Below are 21,169 nucleotides of genomic sequence, written 5' to 3' on the forward strand. Positions count from 1 at the left end.
AGCCAGCGGAAGCGCGCATCTTCGCAACCTCTTCACACTTCTTCAGCTTGTGTCAACAACACTGTGGCTGCGTTAGCCATTCATATGTTGCTCCAGATGGTGTCATCGCTCTTCTTTAGCTCCGCCGCTGACATGATTCATGGCGCTCTGTGTCTTGATTTAGGATCCTTTTCTTGTGTCTTATAGCCCACGGCAAAATGGCTCTTTCTCAAAGATATGCCAAGGTAGCGACCCTGGGCTGTCTGAAGAAGGGGGACTGGTCGAAGCACCTCATACACACACACACAATGGAGGGGTTGTGGGGGCAGCTCTGTCTCCTTTGCCAAGTTACCCTGAAGCAAGGCACTTTACAGTACCCCTATGATCCCTTATTGCCATGTCCATATGATCTGGTGTGTGAGAGCATGTGTTCGTATGTCTGGACAGACGAAATTGACACTAAAGGGAATTTCTCTTCAGGTGGACAGTTAAAGGTGCTCGCATCAAACTCATCCAACCATGCTGCCTTTATGGGCCTTGTTTTGTGCACCAGTGCAGTCATGCTGTTTGTTCCCACAAAGTTGGAAGTTTACAGTTGTCTAAAATGTATTGGTAAATCTCGTTCATATCTTTTGGGACTGTCCCTCAGTGGCTCCAGTTTTAAAGTTAAAAATTGGCTTTCATTTTAAAATCTTGTAGCTCAACATAGGATAACTTAAATGTGCAAAGGGAAGTAAATATGTAAGAATGTCCTTGCTGGAAAATGGGTGAAAAGAGTATTGTAATATTGAATAATAATATGGAATAATAATAACAGGGCGGCACGGTGGAACGAGTGGTTAGCACGTCCACCTCCCAGTATTGAGGACTCGGGTTCGAGTCCAGGCTCCGGCCTTCCTGGGTGGAGTTTGCATGTTCTCCCCGTGCCTACGTGGGTCGTGGGTCTTCTCCGGGTACTCCGGTCTCCTCCCACATTCCAAAGACATGCATAGCAGGTTAATTGGGTGCTTCGAATTGTCCCTATGTGTGCTTGTGAGTGTGGATGGTTGTTTGTCTCTGTGTGCCCTGCGATTGGCTGGCAACCAGTCCAGGGTGTCCCCCGCCTACTGCCCAGAGCCAGCTGAGATAGGCTCCAGCACCCCCAGTGACCCTTGTGAGGATTAAGCGGTCAAGAAGAAGGATGGTTGGATGGATGAATAATAATAATAATAATAATAATAATAATAATAATAATAATAATAATAATAAAGCTCATATTAAAAAATTATATCAATTGAATCAAGTTAATTTGTGGAGGAACGCAAACGGGTTACGTTCCCTTTCATCTGCCCATTAGCATGGGTCTGAAACATAGGTGGCCAAACCATGTCAAATTAAAATTAAATTGCACTAATAAACTAACCACCAGAGGGTGCTGGAACTGCACAAATTGAAATCAACCTTTTGAACAGATGTGCTGCTTTTAATATTGTGACATGACGACGACGATTATTGTGCAGTATTAATATAGTGATATGCCGATATCGCAGTTATAGTTACATCCCTAAATGAAAATTGGCCCAAATTGTTGCTTTTACTGTAAGACCTGATTTTGAACAAAAATGCATCCCTATGTAAGCCTTACATTCAAACTTCATCAAAAAGAGCAAAATTAATTATGGTTATATGACCACATTGACCTACAAAGATGAACCCACTGTTGGTGTAAAAATTAACACTATTTTAAGTAATAAAAAAAAAATAAATGACGAGAAAAATTACTCCATTTACATCCGAATTTACATTTTGAATTGCTGTCGGTCAGCCAACTCATTTTGATGTCGCTAAAAACAATCCACGCACATTGTCATTTACACTGTTGCAGCAACTCTACCAGCAGTTTACTAGCGATATTGCAAGCTAAAATATGATGAAGGGGATTATTTATTGTCCCCCTTATCAATCCCACTTCTAAAATTTGTGTAATAATTTTCCTTGCAAGGAACCATTTTATCTGGTGTCCAAATTCACCAATTTCACTTCTGCTCTGTTGGCCTCCAATTGCCCTGCCAGAGTGGACTATAATGGAACACTGTGTACACCACTTCCTTATCTCTGCCAGTAAATTACCTCAGGATCTGATACAGGCTGCCAACTCACTGCAACATCTCGGCAGACACAAAGAAAAAGCAAGAGAGTGAGAGGCAGCAAAGAAAAAAAGTGTCAAGATTTGTCAAAAAAAAGAGGCAAGAAGCCCCGTGGAGACTAAGCGCTTGAGCTGATCTCAAAGGTCATCTGATGTTATCGAAAGATCTTCCTCAGTCACCGACGCTTTGCCTTTTACACCCGACTCAACAGCTGGGGTCAAGCACCTGTCAGTCACAGCTCCCATAACCTGCAGCTACAACACAGCAGACATACCAGCTGCACTTACTAATTGTGCTGAAAAAAGGATTTCTCGGTTTTGTATGAGCACACGAAATTACACCGCTGCTCTCTAATTGGACACAATGTGTTAAAGGTGGGTTGTAATCTATAGAGACTACAGTACTGCATTGCTATTTCCATGGACTTAACGTTTGTTTTTATGCCCACGGTGTGTTTTATTTTTGCTGCCACCGGTTGTAGGCCAGTCTGTGAAACTAACGCCTACATTAAACCAGTCAATGGTGCAAAAGAGTGATCAGCTGATCCTCCATGTTGAGAGGAACCATCTGTGGTGGCTCGCGAATCTGTTTCGGATGCCTCGTGGACACGTGGAGAGCGCACCTACTTGGGGAGGTGTTCTGGGCATGTCCCACCGGTGGGAAGCTCTGGGGACGACCCAGGACCCACTAGAGAGACTATGTCTCTTGGCTGGACTAGGAACGCCATAGGAGATGGACGAAGTGGCTGGGGAGAGGGAAGTTTAGGCTTCCCTGCTAAAGCAGATGATGGATGGATGGATGGATGGATGGATGGATGGATGGATGGATGGATGGATGGATGGATGGATGGATGGATGGATGGATGGATTTTAGGTTGTTTTACTAGCGTAAGATGGAATATAGTTTCAGTTTTTGTTTTTTTGTTTTGTTTCAATTTTAGCTTGACTTATTTCGACAATTGTCATTAACTATAACAACCTAGCTGTAAGCTACTCCCACTTTCCTGGAATGGAGTCCAGCTCAACACTTGTACCTTCTTCACCCATTCAAACCCAAAAATGTGTAAACACGTTTTTAAATACTTTGTCGTTCACTCCCAAAAACCTATTTACATGTTTTCTTTATGCGAGCATGCAGAAGGCTTTGATGCAGCTTCTGACGTGAAGAGACGGCTTAAAACAATGGTAGTTGTTACAAAAAAAATGGCCAGCAGGTGGCAGCAGAGTATAAGAGATCAGCCAGGGCCATGTTACAACAAGCTCTTTTTGACTGTGTTTTACCAGGAATGTGAATATTGATTAAACTTAGCTATATTCTAATGCTAATTGCTGCAAAACGGAAACAGATACAATCGAACACAATATTCCGTGGGCCTTCCAAAATAAGTTAAAATCCAGTAAAATAGCCGGGAGCGAAGTGGGGGTTGCTTCAGTGAAAATGGCTGGGAGTGAATGAGTTAAAAGGAAAAGTGCAAAATAGTTGGGTGGTAAAATTGAAAGAAACGCATTTTTTCACCACAGTGCCATCTGCTGGACCTTGCCCAGTAACACAAAGTCGCCGTTACCTCAGATCGAGTTGTGCTCTGAAGTTTTGCTTAACGTGACTGAGTCATCTGGAGCAGGCAGCCACATTCGTGGCAGCATTGCAGGGGACAGCTCCAACGTGGTGGAACGAAGCAGATGGTGAACGTACGCGGCGCTCACGCACATCATCATCACCTTCATTAGCTGAAGGTGACATAAGACATCATCTGGGACACACGCACAACAGGGGGCATAGCGAGTAGAGTTGTTTGCTTTTTCTTTCCTTTTATCGCAGCTCAGTTCAAGGTTGTTGACGGCTGCGTAGCGAATAATCGCGCGTCACGCCCTCATGCACACAAACACCCATTACAGGCGCCTCCCCCTCAAACTCCACCCCCACATCCTTCCAACATTAAGGTAAATAAGGCCTTGCAGGAGGGAGCCAATGAGCACGGGCCAGTGGGCAGAGATGCACGTTTGTGTTAACTTCCTCCCTGGACTCTGCTCGTTTATCTTGGCTGTCAGGTAAAGGGCAGTCACAGAGAAGGTGAAACTTTTATTTCAGCGTGGTCCCCATAGAAACTACATGACAACATTGCAATGATGAGGAGCAAATTCCGGTCACAGGGTATCCAGAAGTATGTCAGATTGTTGCAGTTGATGTTTGTGTTTTAGATAAAAAAATACACAAATTTAAAAAAAAAAAAATGAAAGAGTTGTTTGGGTTCGTTTAGGGAGCGTATGAGCTTTGAGTGTGGGAGGTGAGATTAATGAGAGCATATTAACACTTTGCTTTCGGTTAGGTCGAGCGCTAAAAGGTAGATTTCAGGCATTTGCGGGAACAAAGTTGTTATCCACAAATATTGACTCGTGCTCTTTACAATTAACACTGATCCAAAAGAAAATATGTAAGATAAGAATCTGTCTTTCATTCGTTGAAATGAATCAATAACATCACACTGACGAGCATAAATGTTGCCTTCAAAAGTCGTCACTAAGAGTCATTTGACCTTCCAACGCGTCCCGAATGCTCTACAGGCTTAAACTGCATAAAGCTGAGACAAATTGCACAAGTAATGAATATTTAACGATGACTACATTTTTCACTCAGTATAAGTAAATGGGAAGCATGTTTAGTTAACAAATGAGGTGCAAATCAAAGGAACACGAGGTTCCTCATGCCTTGTCAAAAGCCTGCAGTCGCCAGATAAGCCAAGACAATGATACAAAGATACGAGTCTTTGTTTCCTGCAATACTCCGGGGAAAAAGAAAAAAAAAAAAAAAAAAAGTCTCTTCTGGAGAACAGCTCAACATGGATGCGGTCCATGTGCCGTCGTAAAATCAATATGAAATGCTGTGCCCTTGATAAGATGGCACGCGGCTCGCGAGAACGTACGCGCCGCCAGAACTGTTGCAGGAAATTGTTGAATACAACACTTTGTATTGAGCTTTGAATCTGTATTCATTCCAAGCCGATTATTTGCCCAATAAAAGAGGACAATGCGCTCTCCACGTGTCAACGGATAAAGTATGATGACAATTTTTAAAGCAGTTATTTCAGAATCATTTTTTGCTTGTAAAAACGTATTCACCACATTGTTATGAAGAGAAACGTTTCTTGGTTAATTGTAAATAGTTTCTTTGCATTAGGGGTGTTAGACGATTAAAACTTTTAATTGTAATTAATCGCATGACTTTCAGCGTTAAATCGTGATTAATCGCAAATGTTATATATGTGCTAAATGTACAAATTTTCATAAGCTTGTTAAAATAAAAGTGGGGGAAAATGTTAAACTAATGGAAATATGTCTGCATCTTTTAGTCACTGATACAGTAATCTCATAATAATTTATAAATTTGAGTTAAAATTAAAAGCATGTACTGTAAAAAACAAGTGTGATATTAATTTGTGTTTTTCTGCCACTAGATGGCATATTTGTATTTGACGTTGGTGACAGCTCAGTGTATTATAGTTTGTCTTTTCATATTAAGAGCTATCTAATGTAACGTGAAATTCTGCACATTTTTTAAAATTGTAAAATACAACTTGACCCCAGTCTCTACAAATATATGCATTATTATTACATTTATTACCCGTACAGGCTTTCCAAGTAAGGGACGGTCATTAATCGCGTGTTTAAAAAAAAAAAAAAAAAGAAAAAAAAGTGGCGTTCAAGGAAATTTTAACTCAAAATGGATGCACTAATTTTGACACCCCTAATTGGAATTTAGAAAAACTCTAGTGTATATAAAACAAATTTATAAACCATTGATGTCATTTTTAGAATATGCTGCGGACCACATACAAATGGATTGTGGGCCAGAAATGGCCCCCGGGCCATAGACACCACTGCCTTATATGGTTATGAAACTACATATTATACTATGAGCAATAAAATACACCTAATTGAACTAAAACTCGAGAATCAAGCTTTCCAAATTATCTACCACTCGCAGAGCCTTTTTCTCACAGTAAACATGCCCCTTTGCTCATACCTAATGAATATAACAAGCTTTTTTGTCTTTTTTTTTTTTTTTTTTTTTTACACCTCTTCCAATATGATTAATATCAGAGGAAAAGTGGGAGAGGGGTCCACGGAGATCAAAGAGAATGTGCGTGCATGTGTGCATGCATGCTGTTGTGTGTGTACGCTCAACAGTAGGCAAGCTGCGGGGGTGCCCTCACAGCTCATCAGTGGACAATAAGGCTTTGGCTGTTAATGCCCGACTACCTGGCTGGGTCACAATACGCTCCAGATGCGAGCGGCAAGCGTCCAGCTCCCGTGTGCGCGCGTTTGATGGGGGACATTCATGTTTGATAGTGTAATCGCTGGAAAATGAATGATTAGTAAAAGACACATGCACCAGCTCATGCCAAGCGATATGTGCGCATGATTGGAAATGCATCACTCCCACACACGTGCACACAAGAGCGGCTTATGAACTCCATCTCGTCAGCCAGCCAGAGGTCTTGATTCTGTCACTCGGGATGATCGTCAGGATGTGGCACTCGGGCCAAGTGCGGCGTCTAAACCCAAGCAGGATATAAGGTCATGTTGGAGTGCAACTCTAGCCAAGCGGCACCCGGCTCTCAAGTGCTCCAGTGGTTTTTGTGGTTATCTCCCGTGGCCGGCTGTCGTGATTGAGGAGATCCTCAAGAACGTCCCCTTCTCGCCTCTTCCTCCATGTCTCATCTTTCGCCGCATGCGCATTTGTCTCTGTTCATGTCGCAAATGGAGATCAGTGCGACAAATGCGTCCATACAGGATCATTTAAAAATGATGCCAGAGGTTATGCCAGTGGAGGTACTGAACCCCGCCACATTCCTATGCGTATTCACCAAACTTTTTATTGAAAAATATGTTGTTGTTTTTTCAAATTGAAGACATAGGTATAGGGGTTTATTAGGGAAGACAATGAACAGTGAGCGTAGAATTTTCATTGAATCTGGCTCTCTTTACCTTGAATTTAGAAAGTGTTTTGTTTTTGTATCTAGAATTGCACAACCTGAATAATCGATATTGCATCGATTGCCCTTTTCGCGCCTAATTTTGATTCATGAAACTCTCTTTTTATCATAAATTCATAAGAAAATTGAATTTTATAAGGCCTTTTTGTATCTTACTGTTTTCTTGAAATTTACTTAAATTTATGAACTCTTGTGAATCGAAATCGAATCGATTGAGGAAATCGATACCCAGCCCTAGATAAGATGCTGACTCCCATCACTCATCTCAATTCTATATTTATAGAGAACTTTAAAACAATCACCTCTGTTTTCTTAAGATGGAACCCAGGGGCAGCAGATACAATGAGAACAGCAGAGGTCCCAAAATGGAACCCTGTGGAACACCAGATGTGCTGTTATAAATGTGAATTCATATTGCACATATTTGTCCTTCACTTTCTTTTTATTTATTTATTTTTTTGCCCATCATAAGTTAGTATATGAAGGAATTACAAAATAAATTGTTTGTGTGTGTCTTTACCTCCGGCAAACTACTGAGACTGCCTCATTAAACTGGCATTTGATCGAACCCAAGTTAAGAGCCACTGGGTTACGCATTTGTTTGTTCATGAGTAGGTTTACACACACAAAATCTTTCCAAAATGTGATACCTGGATTAAAGAACAACTCATTAGATCTTGGTTTTGACTTTTTCAGTGTTGCAAAGCTTTCAGGCAAGAAGATGTTAATCTTGTTGTAATCCAAATTAGCTTTGTTCAACCCTAGCACAAAACTAGTTAAAAAGCTGGATTGCAACACACAATCACATCCTATGAATAGGAGTCATGAACAATACAGTCAGACAGTCTGCTTATTCACGGGAAAACTCAGAGGAAATATATCAGCTTCAGTTAAATCGACATTTTTGAACAGCTTTCAGCTTGAAAGTGAAAGACCTGCAATTCTATATCACATTTCTTGCGTGGTGTTTCTCCGTGCAGCGGAAGGAGATGTCGACACGTGAGAGTGACTGAGAGGACAGCTTATGCATAATATATTTGACAGCATATGTTTAAAAGGTTGTCTCCTCGGTTCAAAATTAGGCCAGTTCGTCATTGCAAAAACAAACGGCAGCAGACTTGGACATGTCTCACTTGAATTTCATCTGAAATCTGTCAGCGTCAATGACAGCGTAGATAAGAACAACCATACCACGGCGTACATCATCAAAATTGATGCACAGGAGCGGGCTAAAGTAGCAGCAATCCGTTCCTGGGGTGTATACACGCTAAAGGACACAGCGCCATCTGCTGGCCAGGGTGACATACGGCAGGACCAAATCAGGCCTGAAGGAAAAGCCTTTTAGATTTACATCCTTAATACAAAGCGTCAGTTCATAGTACAGCATGGGTTATTTATGTTTGAAGACTTCACATTGATATGTGATGGCACTCAGACAAAGATAACCAGCTGTGATGTTTATTTGAGGCGATCAATCTGTAGGGAACCGTCATTTTTGTTCCAACAACCGAAATGTTGGAGATAACCTAAGCTCTTAATGCTTCTTCAGGGGGTTCCTATTAGCATGGCTTATGGACTGTCATTTCAGTTACGCAATGGCAAATCACCAGAGCTTCACATTTAGCAGGGGGTTGAGAATAAAGACGTATGACAAATTCAGTCGAGTGGAATGAAAAGAGATGGAGGAAAGCAGTGCAAGTTGTGAAGAGGCAGCACTACAGTGGCTCTTATTAGCATGTGATTAACCTCCTTCAAGATTTCCCAGACAGCAAAGACAGATGAAAGGTCAAGGGTGAGCGCTTAGACAACCACTCCAGCATGCAGCACAGCCTATTAGAAGAGAGGCCATGCTGAAGATGTGCCCGCCAGCCATCAAGCATCATTTAGACAGATGCCAAAATGAGGCATCCCTCCTAGTGCTAAATTCCAACAGCATGCAAGGTCAGCTGCCTTATTATGTTTTTTTTTTTTTTTAAATGTTGTACTCAATTAGAATAAGGAGCTTTGAAAATATAAACATGTCGACTCACACCTGGTGCACGTTGGCAGCGGCAAAATAGGCCGCATAAATCGATTCAAAAGCAGCAGAGATCATCATGAATAAAACATCAGACTCCTTAACATACTTGTTGAGCTTTTTTAGCCAAGAAATAACTTTCTACACTGGCAGAGTAAATTGAAAAAAAAGAGAGAAAAATATACATTTGTACAAAGTAACAAGCTGACTACCCTTGCTCGTGATCTCGAGTGTTCGGATCTGACTTGAGCAGGAATTAGCAAGTAAATGTGGGGCGTGTGAGTTCTTTTCCCAGGACGGAAGCTACTTTATCTTTGTCACTCCAGAGGGGAAAAATGGTAGGTGGATTTATTTATTTTTCTTTGCCACTATAATTGCCATGTGAGTGAGAGTGTGTACTCACAAAAAGGAGGCAGCTCATGGCCGCCAGCCATTCCATCCGTGTGTGTGCGCGCGTGTGTTTTGTATCCATGACGGATGGTTAAAGCATGTGGGAATGTGTTAACCTTTCTGACGAGGCGAGGACAGCCTCCTCTCTTTCCAAAGGCTGAGAGTAGTTCTATTTTTGAAATCCATTCTGCCGGTTCAGTTCATTCAAACACGTTCACTGGTCTTTCAAGGGGTTGGATTTTTTTTTATTTTTTTTTATTTTTATTTTTTTTTACCAATTAAAAGTGAGATTGTTTTCCATCTCTTTCCTTTTAGATTGGTAGTGCAGTTCAATGAAAACCTATTCTAATGTCATTTTTAAAACAACACTTTTTATTTTGTTTTGTTTTTCTGGTATCAAAACAGAAATTTTTCAGTAGAGTAGCCATGGTGAAGCAACATCTCACTAGGGATGTAACAATAAGCTTAATTTTAATTAAGAATCTTTTGGTCACTGCGGCGGTTATTGCTCCTATAAATCTGGTGCTTTATAAATATTTTTCAACATCGCTCGTTTCAGCCAAACACAACATTGTGAACTACATAGAACATGATACTTTGCGCCTCTGAGCCAATAGGAGTCAAGTCAAGTCAAGTCAACTTTATTTATATAGCGCACGACAATGACATGCGACCAAGCCTATTTCTTTTTTCACTGGTGTTATGATGTATAAAAAGACAACATTGTGTGGCCAATACCAGTACCGCCCTCCTGTGGACGTTTTACGATCAGGAACTAGAAATTAGAAGAAGACAATTAACATTAGTTGCATGCAATTTTAAGAATAAATGCTATATTGAGATTCATAGGTATTGCTTTAAAACTATCTGTCATTGTTTTTGTTTTGTTTTGTTATGGGGTTGTTTTTTTTAACATCCCTCGTAATTCAAATAAATTATTTGCAGGACAGCATCAAGGCATCCATGTGTAAATGGCATGAAAGTATCCAGATTGTCCACTAAATGTGGGGTGGCAAAAGAGTGTGGCCACCACGTAGCTCTGCATGGAATATCTGGTGGGAGGAGCTAAGGTGAACAGAGGAGCAATGAGCGAGCAGCTAACAAATATTTAAATAGATTCATCCAATTGTGTCTTGAAAAAAAAATGTAGTGCAATTCCTTGCTGCAACCAGTAGAGGCGCTGGTGATTGAGTTTCGGCAAGTTTCCGGTCAAAACGAGAAACATCATCATCATCAGCCTTTTCCAAAAACTTCTCCAAAAAGTATTATTCTGCACTATATGTTGCTGGCATCAAAACGGGAATTTTGAACATTCAGATTTTTATCATATTTTAATTAATTTAATTGATTGATTGTTATTGTCTCCATGGAAAGAACTCAGAAATGTTGGTAAATAGCCATCCCTACTTAATGCCTGTAAGAAACTCCTACCATATGAAAAATGCTAATAAGCAAATGATTTGATCTAACTTTGTGTTCTGCGGGTATTCCACATTGACTTTCTGAGGCCAATTTATGCCTTGGGCAAATTAGCACCTCACCAAACTGTGTTTAAAATAAACAGATCAAGATTTGTTTTTCTTTTTTTCAAATTTGAATCACTTTGTCACGGTGCATGCAAGGACAAAGCCAGGAGACACAAAGCGAATGTGTTTAACAAATCTCCAGTGAAGTGAGACACCATCATCTGCACTCACAAAAGGTACAGAGAACTGAAGCTGAAGCTTGTTTTCCTCCTCTGTGATCTTATCTACTATTTCTTTTGTTTACCAGCGACCCAGATGAGGACGTGCATTAAATCTCCCTTAAATCTCTGCTTCCTCTGTCATGTTTGTGTGCTCATCCTTTTTTTTTTTATTAAACAAGACAAAGCTATTCTCACCACTACTTTAAGACCATAAAGTAATTTGTGCCGCAGTGCATGGCCATTTGTTATGAGCGGCATCAACACACACTCATATGTAGAGATTTAGACACACACGGGAAACAAAGCAATCGCTTAAGGTCGCCGAGGCTTCGCTAAGCCTCTGTAAATCAGCCACCATGCGGCACTGAGTTTTATTCCCCTCTCTCTCTGTGGATGTTGGCTTATGACCCATAGGCAGGAGGTTATTTATTGCATTTGTCACAGCTTGTGTTGACTCCCAGCCACTCATTTATGGTTGGAGGCGAGGAGTAAGCTAACAGCATAGTGAGGATCTGAAAAACAATTGAGTCGACGGTCCCTCCTAACGTCTTATCTCCTGTCTCTTTATAACCGGCATCAAAATGAAAACCTGAGGCAAATAGGTTCCTATTAATGGCAATTATTGAGAATGAGAAAGGCGGGCTAAAGACAATAAAGAAACATTTTCCCAGCAGGCTGAAGGCAGTGATGATGCGCAGCCTGCTGCTCTGCCTTTTTCTGCAAATTAGAAAACAATCCACATCTTGGGGATTGCTGCCACATTTGTAATGAAAACATGAGGTGTTATTTTGGACAATATAAAGTGAGGAAAGACAACTCTTGAGAAACGCTTTGGCTCTGTTGCAAATGCACAAACAAGTAGTGTTTGAAAGAAGATTTTTTTTTTCTTATTTCTCAGATTCATTCTTTTTACTTTTACAATCTCATCAAAGTTTTTATTTACAGGCGTGCTTAGCCTGAGGCACACATCTAGGTTGAAATACAAGCCCCGTGACCATTTCAGCAGCACTGACACCTGAGCGAACCCACCCAGACTGTGGATATACGAGTTGGTCCTTGAATGAGCACATAAGACAGAGCACTGTGATGTAATGGAGACAAGGCCGCTAACCGATGCTGCGGAGGAGGCCAGTTTGTCTGCTCAACTTCACAACCATTCATATCCGAGATCTATGTCCACATAATAGAGTGACCCTTCGTCAGTGTCAGCTTGGGGTTGAGAAGGGTGTGTCTACGTAATGGGTCAACGAGTGAAATGACCCACTCATGTCTAGATCTCATAAGGAGATGACACGGGGGTAAATCTTTGACACTGTGCAAATGAGGTGAGATTGAAGTTGTCGCAGTGTGAGTGTACATTTAGATAATATAACCTCTGCTCAAGTTAGGATGTTTTCATCTGTCTTGCTAATAGCACCATCTTTAATCACAGTAACTGTCTCTCTCAAATCTGTCTTTGCACAACCAATCAATCAAATGGAACGGGTTCGTAGTAGTACTTTTACCCAATAACACTTAATAGTCCAAAAACCTCCAGGATCCTTCGCCATACACTGGGCAAAAGCAGAACAAAGGGTGTTTTATCTCTTTTGGTAAAGTTTTAAATCCATGCATGTCATTCATCCAGGTCGTGTTCGTCATGCTATCTAGCTAGCACTAAGCTAACTAAACCTAGGAAGGGGTTGTCCTGCTGTTCCAGCATCAAAGATTGCAAAGATTGGGCTTTAGCGATGAGAAAATGAAGCTTCATGAAGCATTGTTAGATGGCACTCTTGATTTCAAGATGCACTGTAAATGTAAAACCAAGGGCATCATCTAGAGGATTAAAATGTATTGCAAGTGCTTCATGAAGTTTCATTTTCCCATCACTATTTGTTGACTGACTACTTAGCAGTTCAATATAATGCTCATTAGCCAACTAAGCATTGTCGTAGGACTGCTCAATTATGGAGAAAATATTACTCATAATTAATTTGGTAATAATTGCAATCACGATGAGAACAATTATTTGTTTTGTTTTTTTGTTTTTTGTTTTTGGGGGGGGTACAAAACAACAAAATGTTTAAACATGTAAATATATATATATATATATATATATATATATATATATATATATATATATATGAAGACAAATACATTTCTTTGAAACACTATAACAAGTTGCTTTTGGACCAAACAAGATTTATTAAAGTAGTCATTTTAAAATAATTGAAAAAAAAAATGCAAATATATAAATATAAACAACTAAAAATTAGTATTAATAATCTTTTAGTTTTGTTTACCGTTATACCAATTTTGTAATTGTGGAGCGTAATGACTGAAATTGTAATTGAATTTCGATTAATTGCACACTCGAACATATCCGGGTGTCGCCTTCTAAAAGCGTATGTCACATGACGCTGTGCACTCCCCACATACGTACATACGTCACGTGTTGCCATTCAAACAATCATAGTGCGCTGTGACCTGACGCTAATAGAGAATGAGTGACTCAAACCTTTTGACAATGTCGGTTCCATTCCAGCAGGACAGGCCGTCATCAGAGGCCAGTTCAGTGACACACAACTGATCTGCAAGCCCACCGTAGTACGTCCGGTAGAGGCGGAGACTGTTCAGGAAGTCCCTATAAAATCAGTCAGGAGCTGATTTACAGGTCTGTTAGATTTTCAGGGGACTACAATAAAACCGACAACCACCCACTCATCAAAACTTTAGGATCTCAAGTGATGTGACAGGAATTTTTTTTTTTCACTTACCTTCTCTTAACAGCAAGAGAGTCGCCTGATGTTTTGGTTTGCGTTTTAAGAGGAGTTGATACTTTGCTGTTGTGCTGGATGCTGGCTGTGAGCACAGCCTTCCTGGTGTGGGGCCCACACAGCTTGTGAACCTGCCACCCAATGAACATAGCGACACACACATTTTAGTTTGTAATGTGAACTTGAGGATGGCAGCCATTGCTGTGAAGGGGATAATGATTTACTGTGAGCGTGGTGGGTGCAATGCGAAGCTGAGCATTTCCTGTCTAGTGTAACTATACAATGTCACTAGGTACCCACTAGATGGCGATGTTGTGTGAAACGCCGTCATCTTTCCAGGTTCAGCGTGCCATTTTTGCATTCAACTGTTAATTTTATTTAAAGAGATTTGTTAGCAACCCAGCATCCAATTACAGTCTTCTGTATAATATGTCACAATTTTATTTTTAAATAGAATTTTTAATTAAATGTGTAATCATGATCTTATTGCCCTTTACAGACCTCATGGTGAGTCATTGCGAAAAATGAATACCTCTGAAATTATAAATACATTAAACCTGAATGAACTTTCAGGCTGAGTGTTTGATACTGTTTTATTTTTTTATTTTTTTAACTTTGCTATGCAGGTGTACCTAATCAAGTGGCTAATTATTATACAGTACTTCCAAGGAAAATACTGACTGTGTTGTGGGTCATTTAATGCCAACTTTTCACTTCCTACATTTAAAAACAGACAGCTGTACTTTACTGAATAAATCCCTTCAAGTTCCGTCGAAGTGAATCTGACCTGTGCTGCGATACGCTGTCCGTTTCTTTGAGCAAGGCCAACAGCGTCGTGCAGCAGCGTGTGAATTCCCAGAAGCACTTGCTCCAAATCTTGCGCTCCGTGCATCCGAATTGACAAGTCCTCTAGTGAGTGGACAAACTCCCGCCAGTGGATGTCAATCTCGGCCATACTTGCCAAGCAGCCCCGCATCACGTTGAGGCAGTAGCCCATGCACGGCTTGGACTGAGTTAAGCCCTGTGAAACAAACGACTTTACGGTCGATGCGAATTGTTTGGAATCAATCAACAGATTTGAGAGCAGCGCGATCCTACCTGGCAGTGGGGGCAGTAATGCATCTTGAGCAAAGCCTTTCTGCACTCACGGCTCAACGGCAAGTGGTCGGTCGTGTTGATGACTTCGATGCCAAGGTGCAACGCTTGGAGGAGAACCCTGCCAGACAGCCCGGAGCGAGCAATCTGATCAGCCAATAAAGCGGGCGCCCCACCGAATGGCCTCACGTCACGGCTCGATGACCTTACACACTCGGCGTAGCCCGCTGACAGGTCGCCGAGGCCTGGACTGATAAAATGATTGTACGCCATCGGGAAGAGTGTGTCGAAAAATCTCTGGACAAAGTCCTCAACGTTGAGCTCGGACCCAAGCAGAAAGAGGCTAATGTCAGTGAAGAGTTCGACTACAGGACCTTGGGCCTGATCAGCCATGTTGCCGTAGGACTCCTGCAGCACGGTGTTGGTAAGGTTCTCTGCCTGTCTCTTCAGAAGCTCAAACGTACCTGTGGAAAGGATAGCAGCAGGGAAGAGTGTTTAAAAAAAAAATCTTAATATCTTGCAACTTCAGGTAAACTAGTCGATGAAGCTCTCTGTAAAAATCCCACAAGGGTGCCGAGTGTGAATGAAAGTTTATTAAAAAGAAAAAAAAGGCAGCAAAATCTGCAACATGAAGAGAGTGCATACTAAGGTATGTGTTTTGTGTAGGTGCTGGTCCTCATGGCTAGAATTGTGTTTGCACATCAGTGGTGTCCAAATTATGGCACGGGGGCTACAAAAGGAAAAAAAAAAGGGCTGGAAGTGGGTAGAGTGAGAAGGGAGGGTATAAAAAATAATAGGTGTCACTACTACTAATTAATTGGTTTATATATTAGGGATGTAACGATATCCAAACATCACGATATGAAGGTCATGATACAATAATTATCACGAAATGGGGAGGTTGGCAATATAAAAAACGTCATATTTGAAAAAAAAAAATCAGTTCATACTTAAAAAAAAAAAGAAAAAAACACAATATTGTGCTTTTGTACATTACAGCAATACATATAAACAACCTACAACTTCTAATAACACTTAATATTGAGGCACTTGCTTGCTAATGCACGCACACATTGAGTTCCTCCACATATTGTCTCAGTTCACAAGCAAATTACGTTCCCCTTCATCTGATCATCAGATTGGATTTTAAACATAGAAGGGCCAAAACTGCACGTTTATTAGTCATACATTATTATCACAACAGCACCATCTGCTGGATATGTGGTGAAATATTTCACTTGCTACAGACAAAAATTTGCTGTGGTTGTGGATATTATGTCTAACTTAAAAACTTGTTTGACTCACAATATTTTTTTACTAATTAGTTTGACATTAACCACAAAACCAATAGCTCAATATGCATGCTAAATGAGGATGTAGTAAACAATGTTTACTACAAGGTCACCTTTATCCGGCTGACACTTTTTGCTGTTAATTTTCCCCCCCTTTGCAGCTAATACCTAAGCCACGGCCACTCTGCCATCATGTGCTGATCATGAGCTGTGAGGCAATCATCCGGGTGAAGGCCTGGAGCTGTGAGAATTGTGGTTGCGGAGGCGCATTTAGACATTATGATGACGGGGTGATGGAGAAGTCTGACATGCCTGCGGGCACGTTGTCTCAAACAGGTACCATTAAACATAGCCGAACCTTTGCCGGTCCTCTGTGAATAAACGTTCCATCCATGTTATATATTTCTCATTCTGTTCAGGGTCGCGGGGGCCTTGAGCCAATCTCAGGTGACTTTGCGCAGAAGGCACACAGCAGGTTGCCAGTGAATCACAGGGAATGTTACAGTACATCATATTGAGACCACAACAACAACAAAAAACACACACACTCACATTCACAGAGAGTGGGAAGTGAACCCACAAGTGAACCACAACAGCAGAGAAAAATGTGCTCATGAAATACCGTTTGAGATTATTACAGGCCCGCGGGTGCATGAGGCAGAGCCATCAGAGTAATGAGGGATCCCACAGGGATTCCAGCACGAGCCCCGGGTAGAGGTAAACATACGAGACTGTGGAACTAATGAATATCACCTGTCGAGCTCCATAAATATATTTGTGGCAAACAAATTTGCTTGTGTTTTATCTCGATGTCTAAACTCCAAACTAAATCTTGTCATTCAGTCCTTCATCATCCAGACAAACATAAAAGGGCATGATTAATAACCTGGGTAGAAATTCTGCGCACTGAGCACAAGACTTAACACACACATACACACACATACTGTGTTTTTGATATTATTTTAAGCCCCAGAAGAAACTGTCTCACAAGGAGGCCTTGGCCAGCAGCGAAGCCTGCAGGCAAGCCTCACGACCATCATACTCAAGTGGCTGGGAAAAAGGAGAATTGTGAGGGGAAAACCTGTGCTAGTTTTTATTTTGTTTTTTTCAAGGAGAAAATTCAAGATGACTTTCCCATCCCAGCGACCCAGACAAAATCTCTTCATTACAGCTGCTTTGATCATCTGACTTTATCAAATAAATGATGTTGAAATTCAGCTGTCATGGTGTACATTAGCGTTAATACATAATGTTGTATGTGCTACAAAGCGTCTTCAAAAGCTTGAGAATGACCAGCCGTCCTCAGGACTTGTTGGCTTTTAGATGCCAATTAAAGGACGCTTTCGGTGGAATTCAAACAAGCTTTGATCTACGTCTAAAAGGTTTTCACATTTGATCCCATTTTCTTCCCGCCTCCCCCAAATGATGCACTCCTTTTTCTAAGTAGGATGATCTAGTTAACTGTGACAGTGTGAGCTAATCTGGTGATGAGTTCCACTTAAGTTTGATACTTCTGGCAGTTGGCACTGAAAGTAGAAAAAAAATACTTTGACTTCACTCCCTCCAGTCATGTGCTAACAAATACTACTTTCCTTTATCTAAATAAATTCTTTGTAAGGTCACTGTGATATTTTAACGTGGATACAAGTTCATTTAGATCAAACAACACAAGCTGGAACGCAGTGTGGGGGAAAAAAACAAAAAATTGATCGCCATTGAAACTAATGGAAACACAGTTACAGCTACATCGTATGACGAGATCTCATATAAGCATCAAAAATGTTGCACAAAAGGATATTTGTCCCATTCAACTGACACTGTCCAAAAGTTATTTGTTTAACAATACCGGCCAGGACACATAAGAAACAACCATTCAGAGTGAACGGTTGGTTGGCTTTGCCAATTTAGAGTCTTTATTTACCCTAACAAGCAGGTTGTTGGAATGTGGGAGGAAGCCAAAGAAACTGGTGAAAACCCACACAAACAAGGGGAGAACGTACTCCACAGACGAAGGATGTTGCCAAGATTCCAACCCAGAACCTTCGGAGCTTCAAGGAAGCTAACCACTAACGCACCGAACTACAGAGCACTTATATTTCTTTGTTTTTTTTGTTTGTTGGTTTGTTTGTTTTTTTTCCTTTTTCATTTAAGTACAATTACTGCTGACAAGGGAGCTGACAAACTTGACCTGCATAAAGATGACAGCTATGATGTAAAGTGAACATGGAAGCAGATAAGGAAATAGAGCATACAAATGGTAGACAAGTTGGCACGTCCTTGCAGGTCACATGAAACAGAAAGCGTACGTGACAGAGCCGAGCTCAGTCTACCTGCGAGGTGAGTGTTGGTCAACATACAAGCCCCAAAGAAGGACAGCGGACGGTCTGTGTGGTGTATTTGTTTGTGTTGGGACATGTGCAAGCATGTTTGAAGGAGGAGAGGGAGTCGGAGCATGAAGAAGAATCGTCCAAATCTGGCTGAGCCACGTAAAAACATTCATCCAGGATGGTGGATTATCTGTTTACCCTCTACAAACTGACCTCCAAAAATCAAAAGACACGTTGGGAGCCCTGGAATAGTTTCTTTTTCCTTCAGGTTCAATAAAGTTGGCATTGTTTCATAGCTGATGTTGCACAGGATGTGGATGAACCATTTTGATTATTTTTTTTCCCATCTCAGACTCAGGCATTATCTCTCCATACTTCCTCATACATAACATTCAAACACATTTGCCACTGATAAGTAAATAAATAAATTCAGGCTTTGAATAGCCTCACCAGAATAACAACAAAAAAACATTTCCTTCTCTATCAGCCTGTGCCCTTTTGCACTCCATCTTTCCACCCCGCTGCTCTCATCTTCCACAAGGCTTAAGAGTCAATATTTGAGGATCTGTTGCAGCTCTCCAACACTTCAAAGAGCACAGAGCTCGGCTGTGAACATACCATTTAATATGCCGTTCAGGAAAAGAAGCAGAGAGGGGTCAATAAAGTGGGACACAAGAGCGTCTTGTTGAAGAGATGTGTGTGCGCTTGTGTGCCTTGTACAAGCAGGTCAAACGTCTTATATGTGTAGAAACACAGGTTAATCTTTGGACATATGCAGCATTGTGTATCTTTCCAAAGCCCCTCGCAAAGGGGAGAGCCACTGCAACTGGCCAGCCACAGTGAAAATCATGTAATTAATTTTCAGCACGGGTTCTGTGTGACGTTATCAAGTACTTCCTGACTGTGACACCTTTGAAAACTGTAAAACATCACTGATGGAACCAGGAAAGGTTTTGTATAATAAGACAAGCACACTGTAAATTATTCTACTAACTCAATATCAATAAGTTAAGATGAAGTTAGCAAGTCTAGGTCAGCTGACCAAAAAAAAGAAATAAATCAACAAGCAGAATCTTTCGTCCTTTGTTTATTTGGAATAGTACTGCTAAAAACAATCCACAAAGCAATGTGCTTCTCTTAATGGTGTAGCCCAGTTTGATGATCTCAGAATGCAAAGCAAACATGGTGAAGCCGCATTTAGCTGTTACGCTGCATTTAGTTGCGTTTATCTGTTATGCTGCACACAAATGGAATAAACAGCCAATAGAAGTAAAGTCAGCCCTGAGTATAAATACATTTAAATCCAGAAAGAGACATGACAGTCAGTTTATCCACAACTTTAGTCTGTCGCTGTAAACTTTGTACAGGTACAGTGATAGAAAAGGTTCAGTGTTAGGAAAGTTTCGCTATAACTCTTCATCAACTCGGGAGTAGGATAATTTCACAAGACTGAACTAGGAGGTAAACCAGAGTCCGTCCAATTGCTGGAGGGTGGGTTAGGGTGGCCCACAAAACAACAAAGCACTCTCTGAAAAAGTGTTTAACCCCTTGACACCCACACTCCTTCGAGGAAAGTATATTTGCATAATCATAATAGAGAGAACTCCAAGGAGCAAACAAACGAGGAGGTGACGTCAAAATAACTTCAACATGAGAGAGTTAATCCAGTGGGCTAATGAAAAAGGGCTAGGGGTTGACAGTAATTTTCAAGATGTAAAGATTGACAAACTTCTCATGCCAGGATGTTGAAGATAAAAGCAGGACAATTATGCCATTATATGTGCCATGTCAGCGGACAGGATGAGGCGGAAGAGTTGACACACAAGGCTTGTTTGTTGCTGTGTTTAAGATTTCTTTGCAGACAAATCCTTGGAGATTCCTTCCTTATGCAGGAAATACTTCCTTCAAACTCTCAGGGAAGCCATTTCAGAATCAGAATTGGAAAACTTCTGGAGAAAGAGAAGCATTCTCAGTACCTGAAAAAACGTTATTTTCTGTGTGATGTATGAGAGTTACGCCTGACTTATTTTAAGAATGCTTGTTTGGGTTTTAGAACCAAAACCACCAAATGAAGTACGGTAGCTTGCATAGCCGGCGCAATCATTGCCATCCTCTGTAAACATTTTTTAGGAACTCCGTCTACTCGAGTGCACAAACATGACACTGAGAAATTATTCCTCACAACTCCTCATAACTCTGTAAATCTCTAAAAGGGCATAAAACATGTCATAAAACTCCAGTTATGGTTTAGGAGCAAGCTGCATCATCTCATTTAGAAAATGGCCCAAAGACAAGCACCAGCGGCCATAAATCTCCATTTCAAACGCGCCCACGGGGGACAAACTATGTAAAACGCTGACAAGTGTGTGTAATTTTAGACCTCATCACCAAGCATGAAGTGGGTGGCAATAAAGTGCATATTGTGGAGTTTGTGAATGTGTGTACACTATGTGTGTGGCAGTACAGGCATGCAGTGAAAGCTTCGAAGTGGCAACTTGACATTAGTG

General features: G+C 41.0%; 1 protein-coding gene across 1 annotated transcript in view; it reads right to left on the bottom strand.

The window, feature by feature from the left end:
• The window catches only part of gpc5a (glypican 5a), an 86,687-nt gene that overhangs the window by 55,682 nt on the left and 9,836 nt on the right, over positions 1 to 21,169 (bottom strand). Inside the window, exons 3-6 of the mRNA XM_077519710.1 lie at positions 15,047 to 15,507; positions 14,736 to 14,969; positions 13,949 to 14,079; positions 13,690 to 13,815 (exon numbers count right to left, since the gene is read on the bottom strand). Coding sequence (XP_077375836.1) covers positions 13,690 to 13,815; positions 13,949 to 14,079; positions 14,736 to 14,969; positions 15,047 to 15,507 — 952 coding nt within the window. The remainder of the gene's footprint in view (positions 1 to 13,689; positions 13,816 to 13,948; positions 14,080 to 14,735; positions 14,970 to 15,046; positions 15,508 to 21,169) is intronic.

This window comes from Festucalex cinctus, chromosome 4, assembly GCF_051991245.1.
Source record: "Festucalex cinctus isolate MCC-2025b chromosome 4, RoL_Fcin_1.0, whole genome shotgun sequence".
NCBI classification, from domain to species: domain Eukaryota; kingdom Metazoa; phylum Chordata; class Actinopteri; order Syngnathiformes; family Syngnathidae; genus Festucalex; species Festucalex cinctus.